This window comes from Chaetodon trifascialis, chromosome 23, assembly GCF_039877785.1.
Source record: "Chaetodon trifascialis isolate fChaTrf1 chromosome 23, fChaTrf1.hap1, whole genome shotgun sequence".
Lineage (NCBI taxonomy): Eukaryota > Metazoa > Chordata > Actinopteri > Chaetodontiformes > Chaetodontidae > Chaetodon > Chaetodon trifascialis.
Window position 1 is genome coordinate 14,514,642 of NC_092078.1, and position 16,769 is coordinate 14,531,410.

Below are 16,769 nucleotides of genomic sequence, written 5' to 3' on the forward strand. Positions count from 1 at the left end.
GTATACCAAACAATGAAAAGTCCTTTATTGCCATCAGAACATGAGTGAGAAAACCAGAGACAAAATCTGACAGAGTGGAGTTGACTGTACAACCAGCATCCACACAGACGCACACAAACACACACACGCACACAAGCACGCACGCACAGCGGCCAGCAGTCTTCCAACAGGACGTGAGGGATACAGATACATAAGGAAATACAGTACTCACACAATGAGGTATAAAGGTAAACACAAACATACCAGATAGGGCTTTGTCCTCCACTCACACACATGCAACTGAACCAAGGTACAAATACTCAAGTGCTCGTTCATTCTTTAAAAACACAACATACAGGTGAGCAGACATGTATAAGAGCAGCATCTGGGTCATCTCGATTCAACCACACTCCCATTCATCTGTCTGTCAAAACCTTTGGTCATGTGGACGCTTGCTTGTCATGCACAATGTTGCCCTTTTTAATTTAATACTCTGTGAGACTCTGAAACTTGTGAGGGAAGGAAAAAGGGGTCCCTTCCCGACTCGCATCCACCGACAGAAACGGAGACATTCTGGGCAGATGAGCAGGGGTGGGACGTGTTTTTTTTTTTTTTTTTCTTTTTAAAGTCACAAATAGTTTCTCTCTCTTCAAGGTAGAGTTTCTACGTTAGTTGGACATTCAATGTGTACATTAGCAGCAATTCTAGTGAATGGAACAATGGCTTTGTAAGTCAGATTAATTAACACCCTTTCCTCATGCACAGGACAGGCACCACCTACTACTCGTTCACTAAATGCCATGCAAGTTAGAAAAATAGACTGCAAACTCACAAGACAGAGAAATCAAAGTTCGTCTCCAGAGAAGAGGTTGATTTCACTTCAATTTTTTATTTCATATTTTCTAAGATGTGGAAATAGCAACAAAAAAAACTTGAGAGCGGTAACCAAGACAACAGTAACAACATGAGCAGAGAGCCACTGAGGTTTTGAGTCCCTCTCTTACTCCATTTGCTATCCCAAACTGTCAGGTACAAGACAGACACTTCGTTTACAGGTTTCTGTTGCGGTCCTCTACTGTGCGCCCCGTGGGCGACCACGTCGACTTACACGCGCCTGGTGTGTATGCCTATTGTGTGTGTGTGTGTACCTGTAAGCGTGGGCCTGTGTCATGTGGCTCTCATGTCATTTGAAGCTGTCCCAATCTCACAGTCCGCAGTCTCCAGCCCCTCCGCCACCAGCAGCACCTGTCCCAGAAAGGTGGTAACCCTTGTGTGCATCCGGAGCTGCGCGCTGCAGTGGTTTATCAAGACACTAGTGTGGCTGGAAGCTAGCACCGCCGCCCCCTCCGACACAAGAGAAAGAGGCACGGTATAGTTCTCTTATAGTCTAAATCTATAGTTCAAGTCTGCCGTCTGTCTGGTCTCAGCCTGTCCTGTTTAGAAGGCTGTATGGGTGCCATCCTGGACCCTCGAAGGACCTATAACAGGTGAGAGGAGGAGGTGACGCATCACCTGACCCGCCTCCCGCCCCTGCCCCCAGGGCTGTTGATAAATAGAGATGCCTCACTGTGCGTTCCACCCAGGGCTGCATTGCGTTTTGTGACCTCACCCCTCCCGGTTTCGTTTTGTGGTTGCCAAATCTCTCAACTGTGCACACACAAACATACACATATGCGCGTACACGCACGCACTGACCCCGACGCTGTCCATTCTACTCGGAATGAGGACAAGCGCCTTGAATTTCGTGTTTGGCACCAGACTTTGTCTTCACGTTGGCCAGCCACTCCCTCCTTTTCTGGATCCTCTTTTCACTCATCACTTTCTCTCAGGTCTGTTCTCTTCTTGGAACCAAAAACAAAGTGTTTAAAAACCCTGGAAGAAAACCTCCCCCTCTTTTCTTCCTCTTGGGAAACAAAAACAAACTTAATGGAAAAACTCATGTTTTTTTATTTTTTTTGTTGTTTTTTTCAAATTCAAGGCACAATGTCTATCAATACTCCAATCTGTCTGACTGTGTCCATTCCCAGGTACAGTGTGCGAACGTCGCGTCACGTAAGCTATTGGACTGTCTGCTCGTACGCCACTCCCTACAGCTTACATCTCTCTTGTCTGTACTTTAACACTGTTAAGAGAAGCGTCTGTTTTGGTTGAGAGAGCGACCGCCAAGTCCAAACCAGTGATAAACAATGAACAAAATTAACAGAACAAAAAAAGACACAAATAAAGACAACCGTTTCAAAAACAAAACAAAAAAAAGTCTCGTCCTGTTTCTCGTATTTCAGTATTTTTAAAAATCAAGTCATATCCACCAGCTCTTTTTTGGCAAGCTAGTTGTTTTTTTTTTTAAATAAGCACTAAGTACTGATAGATAGGATAGCATACACCGTTAACGTGTGTTTTTAAGTAGATGCGTTTGTCGTTTTTTTGTAGTTTTTCACTCTCATAGTATGAATTCAGGTATTTTGTCAGGTACTTTTCACTCATCTGTTTAAGGTTTAAGTTAATGCAAGCAGGGACAGAGTTTGCCATGGAGTCTTGCTCTAGACTTGGGTTCGCGAGGGGCAGGGCCATCTCTTTACGAGACTCCGTTAACCAAGGTCAGGGTCTCGCTGGGCGAGGACATGCCTTTGCTGGGGGAACGCTTGGAGGGCGTTCGCTCAGGCATCTGGGCGCTGGTCCCGTTCTCCTGCGGGTACAAAATGCAGTAAAAGGTGAGAATGATCCAACAATCTTTATGTGAAAAAAAAAAAACTAAGCAGAGGTGTGTGTTTCTGCCTGTACCTTGGGTGCGGGGCCAGCGTGATTTTCTTTCTGGGGCAGGTTCTGTCTGCTCTGGGACTCAGCACGGGATATGTAATCAGCAACAGTCACTGTAAACATTGAAATCTGTTAGCTGGAGCAACTGCTGGGGCCGACATACAGTGTAGATACAGATACAAAATGTCCTGGTGTTCCTTGAAGGAAGGCATTATCCTGATGGTTCTGGGGAGGATACTTAGAAAACATGGTGACTCACCATTCTCACCTGGCTGTCTGTCACGGCTGGTTGAACCTCCTTCTGGGCGGTTGCCACGGTTGCGACGGCGGCGACTTCGGTTGCGGCGCTGAGGTCGGGCCTCCTCATCTAACGATCGATGGAGAAAATATTGGTTTCACTCTCCGATAACGTCACAGTTGCTTTTGAAACTTGAAACGATTTATGTTTTCACCAATGGTTGTACAACAATGACGAGATTACAACACTGAAGGTCTCACCCAGTCCGTTCTCGCTGGGGCCGCCCTGGCTGTCAGACTCCGCGGCGGCATCCATCACGCTGGGCTCCTGGTCATTGCGGCGGCGTCGGGAGCGTCTGCGGCGTTCTCCTCCCATGCCTTCACTGAGGTCTGCGTCGGCCAGCTCTCCCTCACCCTCCAGCAGGGAGTATGGGTTACTGTCTGGGTCCCTCAGCACTGAATAAGCAACAGAAAATTAGTATTGCATCTACATGTGCCTAATTGTCTGTCATCTTTATTTGCTCTAGTTTTAACATAAATACTGACTCTCGGGTGGGCTCTTCTTACTTCATGTAAGAGGAACACACCTCAAACAAAATGCTGCTTCTTGGAAGACCTGCTTAGCAACACCATACTCTATTTCTCATCTTATTATTGCGCGGTCACATGAAACCTTGACGAAATTCAATCAACACCAGTATCCAAAATTTAAGAAACTTTCAAATCACAGTATTGCTCGAATAATCAACTTGACCAAGACTGGTACACATGAATGAAATCAGCTCTGAGATTCTAAACCCATAATCTGAATACTGTGATGTTGGCACAATGACTACTACTAGGTATAAGCCTTTATTTGCTGGTAATCTGAACATGGCCTTTAATTACCTGAGCTGATGGAGTTGGAAGGTTTGGACCCTGGTCCTCCACGGCCTCGTGCTGAGTTCGAGCCTCGGCCCCTGCCGCCCCTTCGGGAGCCTCTCTCATCGCCACCTATGCCACGGGGCCGCTGGTCTCGTTCGTTAACGTCCTCTGACTCAGAAGCATTGGACAGTTCAGAGTTTGTGCCTGGATCAAGCAGTTAAAAGTAATGTAAAAAGAAAAAAAGGGAGAAACAGACATGAGTATATGATTTTTTAAAAATGGCAGAATTCTCAAATGTGTCAAACTATAATTGTGCTTCAGCTCGTTCATTCTCACCATATCCAGAGTACTGGCTGTTGGAGGCCCTGCGCCCTCTGCCGCGGCCCCCATAGGTACGAGAAGTGTGGAGTGAGTTGCTGCTGTCATCTGTCAAGTAGCCTTTCTCTCGGTCAACGCCAGGGCCGCCGCTTCGACTAGGGGGTGCACGGTACCCAACCCCGATCTGACGGAGCTGCTCGTCAATCTGGAGACGCTCTAGGCGCAACTGCTCCACTTCCTACAGGGATGGGGAGACAGCTGTAGCTGGTGTGCACCACATAGCTTGTTCCTTGTGGTTTATTGAAACGTTTGGGAGTGTATGGGAAATAATAGTGCATATGAACAAGTCCTTGTTGGATATACTGCATTTAGCCAACAGTAAGTGAAACACAAGGTCCCTGAGCCATTACACATGACAAGCCTGGGGCACTTGCTCATTGACAAAATAACACCACCTGACAAAAATGTTGTAAGTGCGACCATCATATGCAGATTATCTGACCAACAGGCATTAGCGGGTTTAACTACAAACAAAACACGCATTCCGCTACTTAAATCAGATGATCCACGTGTAGGGACAAAAAAAAAGAATAACAATGACTTAACACTATTAAATAGGTATAATAAAAAATATGTAATAAGAATAGTTTAAAGGACAATTATTAAATCTGTAAAAAAAAAAGTCAATTACAATGTTACAATGCTTTCAATTCAGAGCAATCACAGATTCTGTTACTGATTTTTAATTTGGTGGAGTGTCGTTGACTGCAATTGTTTCACTACACACACATTTATTCAACCGAAAAAATGTCACACACAAGTTCTGCTGCAGTGAGCTGGGACCAAGCCATGGTCTTAAAGCATCTGCCATGGGCCTCGGCTGGGCTGGTTTTCTATTAAGTCCACCACTCTACCACTGAGTGGCAGTAATGTGTAAAGTTCAGCGTTCCAACCAGATCGACCGTGGGCTAATTCAACCCCCAAAAATCCCCTTAACACTTAGACAGAACACCAATTTCTGTTGAAACGCCCACCAATTTCTGACAGATGGATGACTGGTTGAGTTTAAGTATGAGTTTGTAGCGACTGAGGTTAGGATGAGCAGCTGAATCAATTAACATAACCATAACCCCACTGCTATCTCTGTAGACTCGTCTTTTCCAAACCACAGTCAAATTTAAAATTAGGAAAAAGCAGTGTCGTCCAATTGGCAGAACACAGCTGAAATTTTCTGGGTGTGCTCTGAATGACAAAGTGGATGTCATTCGCAGATGCAAAACTGTATTAGGCAAATAAGGCCATTCGGTTCTTAAGATTTGTCTCAGGCAGCCTAAAATAGGAAAAGCAGGCGTTGTCAAGTTAAACTAAAATGAGCACAATTCTCCAACCATGTGACATCATTTTGCTGGGGATCCCCTTGACCAACACACCACCCCTGTGACATATAATGCTCTCACTGACACTCTACAAACACAACGCTACATCCGGGATAAAGTTAAAAGGTATTAGTTTATGACTTGCTAATATTTTAATAATATCTTTAAAAAAAAGAAAACTATCTTTGTGAGTATCAAAATTTCTTTTTTTTCCCCAGCTAAGCCACATATGCCTTCTTCATAGACGAGGGGGATGGGCATTGCCTTCTAATGGCAGCAGTGCAATGACAGCAGTTTCTATAGTGGTGTAGTGGCGGGTGATTTGGAGGATGGGGTCTCACTTCACAGTGTGACAGCTGCCTCCACCAACAACAGCTGAACCTCAAGGGAGGTGTGAAGGAAGTGAGGCAGAGGAGGGGGGAGGCTTTATTTTTGGAAGCTGAGGGTCCAGATAGCTGGTAATCTAAACTCCAGCGTACCCTTCACCCCATCCCAGAGAGAGGAGCTATTTATAAAAGCACATGAGGTAAGGGCAAAATGAGGTGCTCTCAGCAGCTTTCCTCATGTGGTTCTGGGCAGGAAGGAGACAGGTGACCAATATGAAATGACCCCACACATACGCCCACACTTCCCAACGGCACCCTGTACCCTGTGCTTCTAAGAAACATGTCTCCTCTATGTGTCCTGATATTCTGAGTAGCAACGCATTCATGGATTCAAATACAAAGAAGAAGACAGACAATTGCTGTAAGCACACAGGCCAGGCTCTACCAGAAGTTTTTTGAGTGACAGAAACAGAGAAAAGGCGAGTGCTGCCATCTACTGGTGAACATAGAGGATTGACTAACCTGGAGATAGGACACATGGTACTCCAACAGAGCCTGTGCATTGCTGATGTTCTCTTTAGTTCCCACAAACACGAAGGGAACCATGCCCTGATTAAACACAAAGAGGGGGAGACAGATAGAGAGTTGAGTGTCGTCACTTTGAATACAGACTCTCAATGTTGGCGAGACACCATTGACTGGGAAACAGCTTCATAATCAAATTTTAAGTGGTAAATTACAGACCATTTCTGGAAGGATTGTTACGCTTTAAAAACAAAAAACACACATGAAGCACACTCACAGACATCAGAGACAACAGACAGTTGAGTGCCCACACATGCGCAACATAACTGACACATGTTCTGTGTATTGAATGTGATGAAATATTGTCAAAGCAGACAGCACATGGGGCGCCTACACTGCTGCAATTAAGTAGCTTTGCTTTTGGGACTGGGGACAGGGGCTGGGATATAGGGGACTGGGAGACAAGCCGAACGGTCCATTCACCTCTTTGCTGCTGGCAGTGTCGTCCCTGCCTGCCCCCTGCCTGCCTACCTCCTCCCGGGGAAGTTTTTTGTCGTTGTCTCCTTCAATCCTGACACGGACCACACCCGACTTGTCCACAATCTCCTGGATGACCTTACCACTCTTGCCGATGACTTTTCCTGCACAAGAGAGGCAGAAGGGAAAAAAAAGGAAGGTTAAAACAATGTCATGACGATAAGAGAGTATGCAGTATATGAACATGCTATGGTGATGAAGTGGGATGCTGTCACCAACAACATGAGCTCCCTCAGAAATGTTATACAGCTCACTCACCTACAAGGTTCCTGGGTACCTGAAAGTAGTCTTCTTTGAACTCAAGGTACTCTCTAGCCTGTTTTACTGCCTCTGGGGTCTGCAACACAACACAAACATTAGACCAAATTACACTACAGTATATGGGACAAGATGTGTGACAGACAAATGGGAGACGTAGCTGGGACATGTGATGGCATACAAGCTCATTGGCGGCGTACCTCTCCATAGATCCTGAATGTGCAGCTTTCCTCCTCCAGTTCGATAGCTGTGACACCAGGCACCTTCCTTGCCTGTTGGATGTTGGCACCATGGGAGCCAATGGCGAGGCCCATCAGGTCCTCCCTGACCTTCACCTCCTCCTGGTATGCTGATGCTAATTGCTTACTTGTCTGGGAGGGGAAACACATACATAGATGCAAATGTGTAAAACTGAAACAGATGGATAGGACATCTTATTTGCCAATGACAAATATTTACATAGACAGGCGAATACAAGTGAATTTGACAGGGTGCTACCTCCAAATGCTTGGTGGCTTCTTCGTTGCGGGACATTAGCATAAGCTTGGTACGGATGCTGCGGAAATGCATGTCACTCAGAAGAGTTGCACGCTTTACTGTGGTTTCGTTTGTGGACTGTGAAGAAAACAAAGCAGGCATTAAGCAACAATTTATCAACAACTGTTTGTGGGTTTATGAAAATGAGCACGTAGTAAGAGGAGTCTATAATAAGGACTGACAAAGATGGGAAAAAGTGGATTCATTATTTCGTGAATGTATTTGTTTTGTCTAAGAAAAAAGAAAAGAAAAACACTTCATACCTAACCATGTCTTGGGAATACCCAGAAAATCCCTGACATGCAGTTAATTAAAACTTTCAGATTTTTATGTGAGGGCCATTATGTTTCTTTGTATTATTTCCTTGTCTGTAGATATGTAACACGCCCATTCACTTGAGGACCAGCTGAAGTGTGTATTCTGAGTACTAACCAGCACAATGAGTTCGTGTGTTTGGGCACTGTAGAAGATGCAGTTGGCTCCGATAGCTTTCCTGAAGTCTTTGTGAATGTTGTCATTTGCACAGCTGTCGATAAGAAAACAATCCACGGGAGAGTCAGCCTTGTTTATTCATTTGGCAGCAGTGGCCGTCTATAACACCACTGCTGACTGAGATGAATTGTGATGGAAGAATTAAACATTCAAAGAAATGCGTTTACACATGTAAAAGCATCCATTCATATAGATAAGAAAATCTCAATTCAGCATGTACTTGTTTTATTGCCCAGTGTCCAGGTCTTAAGATTGGTACAATGCTGATGTTAATTCAAGTAAATGCATCAACAGGATATAAATTTGACAATGTTAAGACACTCACATGTCCCTCAGGTCTTCTGGGACAGGAATGGGGACCTTGTGGAAGGAGTTTCGAGAGGAAGGGCTGTTGGGGTTGAGGGGCCGGATGCGCTCCGATGTGACAATCTCGTTGTATGTGGCGTCGCATGCCGCGTATTCAATCACATAGAACTGAAAACAGCACAAGAGATACAGATTTATAATAATGGAACTTATTGCCATATTCAATCTATATTACAATTTCGAATTAGCTGTCCAAATCTTAATTCTTGATGTCCACTCTCAAATTGAGAAATTATACTTGATGTAAAAATTAATTAATTAATTTATTCCATGAAGCTTAACTACTCCTTTCCTAGTAGAGGACTGAAATGGGGCTGGTATCGTGTCCCACTGCAAATCTCACAGGATGGGGGCAGTTTAAACTTTGCTGTCAAGATTTTCACAGGATGTAAATTGTAGAAATTTGTTCCTTTATGTTTGAGTCAGCGACTGACTGGAAATAACCCCTGTGACCACGTGCACAGATCAGATATTAATCACTCTTACATGACTATGAACTAGATGGAACCCGAGCACACTGGTTGGCGATGCCATGGACACAAGCACAAGGTGCGGTGGCTCATAATGACCAAACAGGACAATCATTTAGCCAAACGATCTACAAAAAATAAATGTGTGTAGTGTAAATGCAGAGGGGGATAACGTAGAGAACTTAATTTTGCTACATTAATACTGACAGGTATGTATTTCAGGACTGCAATGGGATTGGGATCCTGTGGGACCAAAGCAAATCTGACAGATCTGACAGGAGGGGGCAGTTTAAACTCTGCTGTGGGTGAGAACAGGCGGTCTGGAACAACCACATTGTGGGAGCAGGCAGTAATGTTCAGAAATCCAGCAGGACCAAGCTGAATAAAACAATCCCATGCAGAGCTCTATGACAGTTTCTGAACAATGAAAAAAACATTAAGAAAGAAAAAAGGGGATCATGAGAGAGTGAGGCAGTGAGATGATCACTGCACACATGCCCAAAGGACAGAATTAAAGCCATCACTCAATGCTAGACATTCCCGCAGGCTCTTATCAGACCGCTCCAAATAACAGCACTACACCAGCAGCAACTCCCCTGGCACAGTAGCACTACAAAGCTGTCCTTTCCACTATTCAACCTGCAGCTTATGCTGGTAACTAAGAGCCACTCCTGGTTGAAATGATCAGAAAATTTAAAGAAAGAAAGAAAGAAAGAAAGAAAGAAAGAAAGAAAGAAAGAAAGAAAGAAAGAAAGAAAGAAAGAAAGAAAGAAAGAAAGAAAGAAGCCACCTGTGCCTGACAGACTGAGTTTGATGCAAATCCATTTGGGCACAACAAGTCAGTGCAGAGAAAACGCACAGGGTGTATGAGAAATATAATATGAAGACACAATGTCGGACCACATCAGGACATACTCACTCTTTGAGCTCATTACCCCGCGATACTTATCTTACTACAGGCCTGTATTCGCTCTACGTACAGCTGTACTCGGGGCTCAACAAACAGTTACTGGCAATACAACAGAAGACTGGGGCAAAGTGAACGACGATTGCTTTGCCTCCATTACTGATCATTAAATACTGAGATACAGAAAAAAGTAGCCTAGCCGGATCTTACCACTAACACAAGGTATCATTTTCTCAATATTAGTTCTTTTTTGACTAAATAGCTCCAGGAAATGTAAGCCCCAGCAAGAAAATCTAAGGATCTAACAATTCCTTGAGGGCACTGGTGTTTACACTGCATCCGAAGCTCTGTGACGATCAGGCAAGTTAGACGAGAGCAAAACAAAACTGGTTGTTTTAAAATGTATTTTTGTGCACGAGAGGACGACAAAATACCATGTTTTTTTTTGTAATTTATTGTTGTGCAACTATGATATTTGAATTACAGAGACATGCAGAAGTGGACACAGGATCTGAAAACACCATTTAGGTCAAACATGTCCCCAAAGTAATGAGGATGTCATGAGTTTTTGTTTTTTTCCTGTTCACTCTTCTGCTTTTGTACACAATCTGTAAATTGCTTTTTATCCCTTACAGTTTTTTTTTTTTAATCTAATTTCTGGAGGATAATGTTGATTGTTTCCTCACAAAAACTTACCTCTCCCTTTATCATTCTGACCCGGGCAAGCCACCAACCACATGGCTCCTGTTCGTTGGCCCTGGAGTAAACCTGTAAGAGGACACATAGTGGTTGACGGCTGAGTCAGAGACAAAAAACTACAACTATTACATCCATTAACTGTGCTTCAAACACTTTGTAGTGGAAAGTGAGACGTGACGACAACAACAGAACAACAGACCTATGCCATTTCATGAATGCAATCCTACCAATCCACTGTCTAGTTTCTAGTAAAGCACACAGGATGCATCCTGTACAACTAAGCAGTATTGTTTTATATCAGGAAAATGCTAAATATGTGATTTAACATGACTGGATATTTCAAGGATGATACAGGATGTTGTGAAATAAAGACTTGTTACAATTTATGACTGAAGCTGTTCTGGATGTTTTACAGTAATACAAATATTTGAAATGTAGATAGTTTCATTTAAAGTTTCTTCATCATTTAGAGGCCATATGGATGCCCTGAAAATGTCAGTCAAAAGTCAATACAAAGCAAGAATGATGTAAGTGATGAAATGCAAAGACACTAAGGCCTTGAGACTTGTGGTTTGTGAAAATTAAGGTGGATGAGTGAAAACAGAGAAATGCAAAGGGCCTTACCTCCACCTCCTCTCCTTCACCAATATCCTTGTTGTAGTCGGATGGAGGAGGCAACCGCACGTCGCTGAAGGGCAACTGTCTCTCTGGCTGCCAGCTATGGCGAAAGAAAAAAAAAAAGAAGACGCAACACAAACATGTCAGCTCATCAACAATCACATGTAACACGATTGAATACTGTTAACACTGCTCAAGCAGCCGAGCTCCAGCTGTTTTCCACTCATTTCATATTGGCATTGCCATGACGTGTGTATTTCCCACTTACTGGTGTGCAGCACATTAACAGACATAATGGAAATTAAAATTAAAATGGCTCATTAAGTTTAATGAGAAGGTTCGAGGAACTGTGTCTGGACAGTGACTGACTACGTTCATTGTATGATGTCCTTTTATATTGAATGAGAACTTGAAAATAGCTCAACAGAGCATCATAAAGTTCAGTAAATGAGTTTCAGAGGTGAATCCTGAGATTATTACACTGGACACATAAAATGGAAACCGGCTAATATCTATGTTCATTCAGTATTGATGTCGAAAAAAAAAACTCTCAACTCATTTTAAATGCTAGATTTAAAAGGAATTTTCATTTAAGAGCCATAGTACTATCATTACGGACCAAAAAGGTGGTTTATACATTCACCATGTGCTCAGGGAAAGTAAAAGGAGAATGGGGCAAGTGGGCAGGGGTACGAACAATCCCAAAAACGACACAGGCCACCATATTGCCGCCCCTCCCACCCTGCATACCTTGGCTCACTATTTTTAGGGGCACCCTGCTCTACACTCTGAGCCAAGTAGATAAAGAGGGACCAGAGGGGTGGGGAGGTGAAAGGGACAGTAAGTGGGGCTCGGAGTATAGGAAGGCATGCTATCAGGATAGCAAGGGCAGGAGGGTCAGAACAGGAGTTAAAAAACTCTTAGAGACACGTATGGACAGCTGCAAGCCAAGCACAGGTGCAGAAGAGGACAATTTGAATGTCTGGGTAAAGTGCTAGCCTGGAGCAGCTGTCGTAACTCTCTGTTACACCAGTTCAACCTTAATTTCCCTATGTATTGTCATAAAGAAGCCATATGGGCGAGGTTAACAGAAAGAGCAAACTTACTTGTTTTCAAAAACAATTGTGAGTGAGTCTTCGTGGACATCTTTGATGTAACCCTAAAGAAAAGGAGAAATAATTTTATTCCCACAAATGCACGAGACAGAGACAGTAATGAGGGGAGGGGCTGTGAGCATTTGACTTTGCATGTAAACAACGCAGACAGCCCACTTGTAAGCCATGCTAGACCAACACTGTGACCATTGCTGAAAAAGAGCATCAAGGGCTGCTTGGAAGCCAAGACATCACATCGCTGACACAATTCTCTGGCTGCGAATTCTGTGCTGGATACAGTGACGAAGAACACTGACTCCTCCTGACAGCACAGACAGCCTGGAAATCTCACACGCACAAACGAACGAACACACGCACGCACGAGGTCTCCATTTGTTTGTGAGTTGGAATACTACAGTTTCAATAGAGGCATATTCATGAGGGCACATATATGGGGAAGGTAGGCTCACGCACTCAGCTTAGCACATATGGTCAGATTACGCAAAAGGCAAGTGACAACTATTACGAGGGATCACTTCAACACATTTCTTGTCCATCATGACCATCCACAAATCTGTCACAGCAGCCCTAAACTTTGGCAAACACACCCCTCAACGCCCCCCAATGACAAGGCGGTAGAAAAGCGGTGGGTGTGGCATGTCTCTGTGTAACACTACTGTATATGGGACAGAGAAGTAAAGGAGTATCTTCACTCACAAGCATGCGTGGGGGTCGAGAATAGGGGCTTGCATTCACCTGCTGGCACAGTGCTGCTTTAGTATTCATTCTTTTGCATCTCTTTACACCCTCTAAGCAGTCCAACCTGACTACAACTGTGATTATCAACGCACACCAACTCCTGCCTGACATGGTCCTGATTAACGGTTGAAACTTGCCTCTGTATTGACACAAACGATTACAGACTGCCTCTCAGCCTGCAGGGTCCCAGTGGCACTAGAGTTAGCTAGCTTCTGGAGAAGAAGCCAGCAGTAACAACAGGTCTGACTGAAAAACTGCCCATCCTTCAATTTCTAAAGGTCATATTAGGAGACAGCTGTATGTGCATGTTATGTCAGATTAAGTACTGCTTCCACCAAGAACTACCAGGTCGAAGGGCAGGCAAGCCCGTCTTCTAGTATGACATTACTGATGGAAAGGTGGGGGCACAGAGGAGCCACAGACAGCTCCATAATGACGTTGCTTCGTCCTCAAGCCAGCAGCCACGTGCAAGTTCATGTGGTGATGAAGACATTTCAGACCAGAGGAGCCAGGTTTGCAGTATCTTTTCCACAAAAGTAGCCACTGCAATCAGACTTCATCATTTGATTGGCCTGCTTATGATACAATAACAATACGTATGCAAATTAGATCTTTAAAAGATATCGCAACATAAAAAAAAAAAAGCTACTGTGGAAAATCAGTCACAATTAACCGAATATAAAAACTGGCAGCTTCCGTGATATGTGCTTGCTGCAAGAGAGAGATGCAGACTATAAACAGGACAACTGCATTTTCCTGACAGGTGCTGTATTGTCCCGGCAGATTCATAAAAATGATTCTGATTCACAGTTAAAAGGAAACAACGAACTGACTCACACTGACACCAAGGTGAATGAGGTGCATTCAAAGAGCTAAATCCTTTTACCTTCTGTGTCAATCACAATAGGAAAAAAGCAGGAACGCTTTTTACCCCACTTTCTCCCATCAAGGACACCATATCTACCAAAATATGACATTTAGAATGTCACAAACACAGTTAAGTGTCCATCTCATCCATAAAATGAGAGCTGTGAGATGATGGACGTAACAGAGATGAGTGGAAAGCGTTCATTCATGCCAGAGCCAAACTGTCACCCTGTAAAACAGAACAACAGGTGAAGCAGCATGAGGAGAGTAAATATAGGCTCATCGCTAAACCACCATGTGGCCGGTTGACCAGCTGAACACTCGAAGTAAGAAAAGAGAAGAAGAGCACATGGAGAAAGCCGTTTAAACTAAGCAATAAAAATTAGATATAGCAAAAGGTTAAGACTAAAAAGCAGGGAGAAGATGAATGGTGTTATTTGACAATCCCCAACCATCATGGTCTCCTCTGGATAGGATTACCTGCAACAAAATTATATGAAACCCCAAATTATGTCAGAACCCACAATATTCTCTATGACCGAAATCTGTGTGACTGCCTAATAAAAACATTGATACTTAAGATGTCTTTAAATAAAATGAATGTGTAAATTCAATTTGAAGTCACACAGTAAAATCCTGATCTGATGTTTGAAAACACAATGACACAGCAGCAACAAAGTCTTGAAGCCATGTGTCTGGACATGAAAAGTACACTTTCTGTTGAAAATGAGACAGAATTGAAACAGAAACCAACATCCCAGTTCTTTCTTCTCGGAGCAGTAAACATAAGATTCGAGGTTCAGTAGCGCAGCTAGAACGTGGGTTGGGCAAGAAAACAAATATGAAGTATGTGAGCTTTGATATAGCATCTCATCATACTTGTACGCAGAAACTGCAAAACAGCTGTCTGATTAGCAGCTCGCTTCAGTTCTTAATGCTCACATCCCAAATTTCGAGACAAAGCAGTACGATACTCGAAACCCTGTATCTCATTTCAAAACTGCAGGAATCTGTTTCCAATGGCACAGCATGTATTCATACAGACATTTGTTAAAAACGACCAAATATAGGCCATACATGGTGATGACAAGTGTACTTAGCGTAATAGCTAGCTAGAGCTAGCTACCCACCCTACAATGGCCAACCCTAATGGAACGCAACACCATTCCTGCTCGTCAGAACTGGACCAAAGCATTCATTTCTCAAGCAATTACAATGTAGGGCTGGGCTCAGAAGTACGAAACCTAAGTTTTTCTCACACCAAACTTTTAACTGGGACAACCAGAAACTACGACTGTGACCAGGTTACCTTGTAGAAGGCCCCATTCGAGCCGCGAACTTCCACGGCCAGCCCGTCCATACTTGTCGGTAGATCCCCACAGCTGAGCTTGTCTGTAGCCGTTACGACTCCCTGTGGGTCCGGTAACGTTACCACCCCCAGCTTCGCCGGCCCTTCGCCGCTATCCGGCCGCTTGTGGATTTCCAGTGTTTCGGATGGAGGGAGAGGGGCAGTGGAGAAGGGGTTGGGGAGATGGGTGTGATGGTGTCAACTAATGCAACGCAGACGCTGTCTCCAGCAGCAGCTACTTAGGGAGCTCAGTTGTCTGTTTTTGACCGAATGAAGGATTTGGTGCTCGCGAGCTGAAAGGCACCGCCACGAGCAATGGCTAGGTCTCGACGTGCGCGAGAAGGAAAACCAAGCTAATGATGCTACAACTGGAGGATGCTAGCTGATGGATAATTAGCTGGGAGGCTAGCTATCAACACCTTGATCCCGTCAGTTTTCAGGGATGCTAGCTGGCTAGCATTTGGTAGCCTGGTTGCGTTTGTTGGTTGTGCGTGTGGCGCAGTCGTTGCGTTAAGTAATTTCCCAGAAGTAGTCACCGGGGGTGGTTTCTTCATTCAGTGGTGCGATTTTCAGCGGCGTTTCGTTCTCAAAAACCGTTTGGGATGCACTACCGCCCGGCGACTCCTTACTCCAACTACCCGTCCCCACAAACACACGCCGACAGAGTGAATCAGAGAGGGACTGAATGACCTCGAACACCCCACCCCTCCACGCCAAAGACCCACCTATTAGACAACCAAGACTTATGATTGGTCAAAGAAATTAGCAATCAATACTGGCTTTCTTTAATTGGTTTAGTAAACAAGGGTTGGTCCATAAGTGTGACCAATCAAATCCACAGAGTCGCATCCTAACACATTACATTGGTTACATTCCGTGTCAATTATAATTTTACTCGAATTGACTGGTTCCAATATCTAATTTTGCCCACTCATTGATGAGTGGGGACCACCAGCCATTGTGTAAACAGCACTAAAGGGAAGTTACTACACATATGTATCAGGCAGAAGTTACATCACATGCTAGAAATAACCATATTCGGAGCGGAAAAAGAAAAATTTTACCTTATATTAATGGTGTAGTTTGTTCTTAGTGGGACATGTTGACATTTTGTCTAATGATATTGTAGTAAAATACCAAAGAAATAAAGAAGCATAAAACTGTGCTGGCAAAATTATGTAAGGGTATGGTAAAGCACCAGGAATGCAACACCAAGAAGACCACATATGGGCAAGGACTGTTGCGAGGAGACAGCTGTGAGAAGCACACATGAGAGGCCAGAGGTCATGGGGGAAAACTGCACAGGACAGGAATACTCACAACTGTGGAACCCCAGATTTGGTATGAATGGGAGAAAATATGATCGATGCGAGGCCTGCTCAGTTAATTGTTTTGTATCTAACTAATCTTGCATAAATGCTTGACACAGCTGTTG

The 16,769-nt window shown here is 43.9% G+C and overlaps 1 protein-coding gene across 4 annotated transcripts; it reads right to left on the reverse strand.

The window, feature by feature from the left end:
• Nucleotides 1-848: 848 nt before the first annotated feature.
• Nucleotides 849-16,024, reverse strand: fxr2 (FMR1 autosomal homolog 2). Of its 4 annotated transcripts, none has more exons than XM_070992985.1 (17): nucleotides 15,296-16,024; nucleotides 12,373-12,425; nucleotides 11,273-11,366; nucleotides 10,646-10,717; nucleotides 8,532-8,680; nucleotides 8,147-8,240; nucleotides 7,676-7,792; nucleotides 7,378-7,548; nucleotides 7,178-7,256; nucleotides 6,866-7,023; nucleotides 6,380-6,466; nucleotides 4,174-4,393; nucleotides 3,862-4,041; nucleotides 3,235-3,429; nucleotides 3,005-3,103; nucleotides 2,761-2,849; nucleotides 849-2,665 (listed from the first exon to the last, which is right to left on the reverse strand). In XM_070992985.1, the coding sequence occupies exons 1-17, from the start codon at nucleotides 15,344-15,346 to the stop codon at nucleotides 2,555-2,557; spliced, it is 2,019 nt and encodes a 672-aa protein (XP_070849086.1). In that variant the 5' UTR covers nucleotides 15,347-16,024; the 3' UTR covers nucleotides 849-2,554. The 4 variants fall into 4 exon arrangements, with proteins under 4 accessions (XP_070849086.1, XP_070849085.1, XP_070849087.1 ...); XM_070992984.1 differs by having other exon boundaries at nucleotides 2,996-3,103; nucleotides 15,296-16,021; XM_070992986.1 differs by having other exon boundaries at nucleotides 2,996-3,103; nucleotides 6,914-7,023; nucleotides 15,296-16,001.
• Nucleotides 16,025-16,769: the final 745 nt, after the last annotated feature.